At 45.7% G+C, this 5,505-nt stretch overlaps 1 protein-coding gene across 1 annotated transcript; it reads left to right on the top strand.

The window, feature by feature from the left end:
* The first annotated feature begins 4,114 nt into the window (after positions 1 to 4,114).
* On the top strand, positions 4,115 to 4,730 carry LOC147986052 (uncharacterized). The gene has a single exon (XM_087539974.1). It carries the CDS (start codon positions 4,149 to 4,151, stop codon positions 4,728 to 4,730), a length of 582 nt encoding a protein of 193 aa, XP_087396100.1. The 5' UTR covers positions 4,115 to 4,148.
* The last annotated feature ends 775 nt before the right edge of the window (positions 4,731 to 5,505 follow it).

Genomic DNA, 5,505 nt, shown 5'->3' with positions numbered 1-5,505 from the left:
TAAATATGTTTAAAAATAGATTAGACGGATATCACCTGATGCATTGGGATGAAACATTTGTCCCATAGCCGCAAGCCGCAAGAGAGCAGGGCCGAGCCGGGCGGGTCACAGGCTTGACGCGAAATGGCTCGGTGGCGGTGGCGAAGGCCGCACCGGTAGCTCGAGGCAGATGCCGGGCGACTCGGAGCGGGCCAGGGAGGCAAAGTGTGTGTGTGTGTGTGGGGGGGGGGGGGGGGGGTTCTTCCTCCAGCTCATGACTCGATAAACATGAATCGGCTGATAGTTTACACCCAAGGCCATATGATCCTGAACTTTGTTTGTATCTGCACACATTATGTGCGTTCTCTAATTTACGAGCAGTGATGATTAGCATAGCTCTAATATTATGTGCGTTCTCTAATTTACGAGCAGTGATGATTAGCATAGCTCTAATCCTTCACGTGTACCGGTAGCACATGGACCTCATCCAAAGAATTATTTAAAGTGCTACTTGAGATTACTCGGGCCGTCTCGTCCTCGGAATCAGCAGTCGCCAGAATCAATCATACTACCTCCGTTTCAGTTTACAAGTCCGTCGCGTGTATTTAGGTTGTCAATTTTATCACCCTAATATAAACTATATTACACAAAAATTATATCTTTTGAAAGTAGAAACTCTAAAGTTTATATTGGTATATTTTTTGTAATATATGACTTATATTAGATTGGTTAAATTGACAACCTAGAGCTACGCGCACGCCCTATAAACTGAGAGAGAGGTAGTAAAAAAAAATCATCTTCCCAGCTTGATCCGGAGCCGGACAACAGAGCCATCAAATCCTGTCGGTTTAGGCGGCTTGAACTTTGCGCCGATCTGATCTGAGATGTACCAGTAGTAATTCAGGTCCTGGGTGCTTGTTCGCAGATGGTAAAACGTGGTCGTGTTTTCTTGACTGGCCACCCGCGGCTGCAGCGAATTTTTGCCTCCGATCGATCTCGGCGATTTTATAGAACAGCACAACCTAAATCGATCGGACGGATCGCCTGGTCGCGTGCGACCACGCGCGTAACCCTAAGTTGTCTTGAATCTTAAATCTCACAAATCTTTAAATCTGGAATGAGGAACTTGACACCGATGCAAATCCTTTCAAACCAGCTTTTCTTCATCCGAAAAATTGCGAGCTCCTCAATTCCTAGGAAATATCTCTCCAAGAACTCAACATCATCGTGCGTTCGCCACATGGTGGGCGCCAACTGTCATGGAATTGTCACGGCAGATGTCCTAGTGTGAGGACTTAGTCGTGAGGCCAACGCATCTTTGTAGTAGCTTGAGAGGGGTTGAGCGGAATCGAGAGACGCAACATAAGACAAGGATTTAGACAGCTTCGGGCCCGGAAAACATCATCCGGTAATAGCCCTACATGTTGTTTGTGGCTAGATCTCATTATGCTCATGAGAGAGTCGCCGCATAAGCCGGCTCCCCATTTGGTTGTGTCTAGCCCTATAGATTATTGAGCTTCTTGCTTGTTGCTTGTCCCTTTTTGGGGAGCCCTGTCCCTCCTTATATATGTTGAAGGGGCGAGTTACATGTGAAGTACTATTAGGATTAGGACTAGTCTATCTTCTAATACAAACCGGATACAAGTCCAGGTCTTGACTCCTTGTAAGGAAAATATTCCTCACACCTTTTCTCTTAAACCGGCCTACCATTAACATAAACCGGCCTTCTAGGCCTTGGGCCTTGTCATCCGTCTGTCCCGCCCGCCGGGTTACTAGTGAGTCATAATGTTCAGTCAGATTGCTTCTAAACCATCTGGTCAGTGCGGGTCGCCGGTGAATCGCCAAGTCCGGCCGAATTATACTTTCGGCCGGATTACGCCGCGGGGTATATCTCCGACAATCCCCATTTCCTATCCTCTGTTGCTGATTTCCTCCATTTCCATCCTCCTCTTCTAGAGTGAAGCCCCTCACTAGAGATGGATTTTTAGGTCTTTGGTTTAACTAATAAAACATGTATAATGTGACACAAAAATTATATGGTTAGGAACTTCATTTGACAATGAATCTTAAAGATATATTTTTGAAAAATATATTGCATATTTTCCTATTCAAACTGAATATCTAAGACCCATGCCTGACTTATAAACCCAACCGGCAGGAGTAATATGTTTCTCAGCATGTTAAATGAGTTAGCTCTTGTTTTTTTTTGGAGAAAACTTCTGATCTATTCATCTTCAATCATGGCAACAACGAACACCAGAAATAATAAAAATTACATCCAGAACCGTAGACCATCCAACGACGACTACAAGCACCGAAGCGAGCCGAAGGCGTGTCGCCGTCATCGCCCCTCCCTCGCCGAAGTCAAGCACAGCTTGTAGTAGTAGACAGTTGCGAAGTCATCGTGCTAAGACCCCATAGGACCAGCGCACCAGAACAACAACCACCGCCGATGAAGAATAACGTAGAAAGAAAGGATCCAACCCTAAGACACACGAACATAGACGAACAACAACTAGATTCAAGCAAATCCACCGAGGATAGATCCGTCGGAGACACACCTCCACACGCCCACCAACAATGCTAGACGCACCATCGGAACGGGGGCTAGGTGGAGAGGCCTTTATTCCATCTTTAGGGAGCCGCCCCCGTCTTGTCTTCCTGAGCAAGACACAAACCCTAACAAAATGCAAAGAAACGACTAACAACGAAGCCCTCCCGCCGACCCTTGCCAGGATCCACCGTGCCCCATGGTCCTAGGGCGACTGAAGACGAGGCGGACGTGCGGCCGCCCTTGCTGGCCGCTTGGAACGCGCACCGTTCGTGGCCGCTCCTGGCAGGGTTCGTGTATGAGGAGACAAACGAAGAAACTCCCGGTTCGCGATCTTTTTTTTAAGCTACCCGTACTCGGATCTTCAAGATCTTTATGTTCTTCGTCAATGTCTAGTGATCATCATAGTTTTGCAAGAATAAATTTCCTCTCGTCCTTTTGGTGGTGCCATGAGGTTTGAGAGTTTTCTGTCCTTGCAGATCCGATTATTCGGATATGATGAGTTTATGTTGCTGTGTGAAGTTTTCGTTATTGGTCCGATTCTTTGTGGAGGTGAAATCTTGCGTCTACACCATGGTGAAGATATAGTGATTCGATGGCCGCATGTCTAGGGGATCATCCTCGGCCCAAGTACGTTCATCGATCAAGGCTTCCCATCTTTTTGGATGGGCGACTCAAGGCGCTTTCAAAAACCATTATTGATAATGTTCGTGCGGGTGAAAGAGTGACAATACCGTTGCTCCAGTCCAATTACAGCTTCTTTACCAAAGTCTTTCGAGTATTTATTCGAGCTGAGATTGATACCGCGAAGAAGGTGATTTCAGAAGATTTCATTGTAATTCTTAGTCATAAGAGTTATTTTGTATTTTCTTTCTTAGATTTTAGGTCCAAATCACTGTACCTGTAATTGTCATGAGTATGAATAAAGTTACATGTGTTTCTTAAAAGAAAAAACAGAAAAAAAAATGCAATCGGGACTTCGGGAGAGCACAGCGGAGGGCATAAAAGATGAACAGAATCGTCTACCAACCTCTCATCTCCTTCTCCAGTTCCTCACGCCCTGCTACCTGTATCACCTCCTCCTCCCTTCGCTAATTTCTCACTCCAGATCCTCCTTGTATCTCTCAATTGTTGTATCTAAATACTGGTGGTGATTCTCTTGTTCATCTTCCATCTGTGGTTGGGTCGTGACATTATGTTTAGCTGCCATGCCATCATCACGTTGCAGACACGAGAACTTGAGGCCCAGTCCAACTGTTGCAACCAAGTCATACCAGAGCCAGACGCACCCATAACAGATTGTGTCGGACTCGGAGTCCTTCTCCACTTCGTACAACGTGCAGACCCAACACTAGTTCGTCTCGTACATAACTAATCTAATAATTTTTTTTTGCATCGAACTAATCTAATAATTTGATTTGTCTAAGAAACACTAATCTACTAGTTGGACTCGGATTGTACGAGCGCGTCAAAGCTATCTATATATACATGCCTGTCGAACAGCTTCGAAGCCCACAAATCGCACATCATCAGCAAGCAACGAGCAAGTCATCGGTCGATCTCGTCGACGGGCCGTCGAGCGTTTTCCGCAGCAGCAGTATTTGCTTACGCGGCCGACATGGCGGGACTGAAGCCCAGCGTGAACCTCTTCGCGCTCCTCGACCGCAACGATCCCGGCGACAAGCTCGTCCCCGACTTCGACGACGCTGATGCCAAACAGGAAGTGACGGCGTCCAAGCACAAGAAGAAGCCGACGCCGGCCGCTGATCATACCAAAGATCTACTCGGCCAGGCCTACCCTTCTGCACGGGATTATGTGATCAGGAAAAACCAGCTGGAGAGACAGGCCAGGGCCAAGGCAAAGGCGGAAGTGGAGGCGAAGGCAAGGGCGAAGGGCAAGGCGAACAATGGAGTTTCCGGTGGTGATAAGAGCGCAGGGGCGTCGACGGATAGCAGCAAGGTACAGGACGCAGCAAAGCAAGGTAGATACTACAATAACAACAACTACAAGGGAGCATCAAGGAATCAGCAATTCGGCATGTCGGGCAGATTCGGAGCGCCAAAGAGGCAGCAAGCCAGCATGTTCATGAACCAGGCGTCCCCTGCAGAAGGCGTGGAGGCGCCGCCGGCTCCCCAGCAGGCTCCTCCGCCGCCGCCACCGAGCCTAGATGACACCAACGAGTTCCCTTCGTTAAAGTAGTGCTAGACGATAGCTTTTCTTTTAACATATTTTGTAGGCTTTCGATTTGTTAATCGGCTTGGCTTTTACGACATGTTTGTGTAGTTGCTATACAATCTTTTGTTTTTAAACACGTGTCCCGCTCGATCGACTATTATCTTGTCTAGTTACAAGTGTTTCTGATTAAATATCCAAAATGATCTCTAACCTCTCGATGATAAATCATCATATAAAAAGAGTAGATTTAAGTATTCACAAGGTAAAAAAAAGGAACAATTAGGGATTTAGTCGATTAAGAATTCATCGATTTTACAATTTTGTGCTTACACATTAACATAAGTCATTGTGCTATAAGAAAAAGTTCATCTTGTGAAAAAATTGTAGTGTTTGTTTCAAAACTTGACAATGATAAATCTTGCATGTATCTTAACTTTAGATAGATGGTATTTAGTATCTTTTCATATTTAACTAATTTCGGCCAGTTGAAAAATGCCATACCCAAGAAAGAACACTTGCGTTGTGTACACTCCTCCTTCAAGACAAATTGATCTTCCACATAGTGCTATGAAGAAAAGTACACCTATGTTTTTTTTACAAGAAAACTTTCGATCTATTTATCTTCAATCATGACAGCAGAACAAACTTCAGAAATAATAAAAATTACATCCAAGCACCAAAGAAAAGTACGCCTATGACTAAAGGTGGGTGGTCAAACCCTAGCTGCTGCCACCCTCCTCCACCTCTTCACTTCCTCCTCGCCACTGTCAGAGAAGGTTATGCGAAGAGCTGGGAGAGC

This window comes from Triticum urartu, chromosome 2A, assembly GCF_056163025.1.
Source record: "Triticum urartu cultivar PI428250 chromosome 2A, HENAU_Tu73, whole genome shotgun sequence".
NCBI lineage: Eukaryota > Viridiplantae > Streptophyta > Magnoliopsida > Poales > Poaceae > Triticum > Triticum urartu.
Note: the sequence above shows the minus strand (reverse complement) of the source record. Positions and strands in the feature narration are given on the sequence as shown.

What these genes read in the sequence shown, in the direction of transcription:
- LOC147986052 (XM_087539974.1), top strand. Translation starts at nt 4,149, where the DNA reads ATGGCGGGACTGAAGCCCAGCGTGAACCTCTTCGCGCTCCTCGACCGC.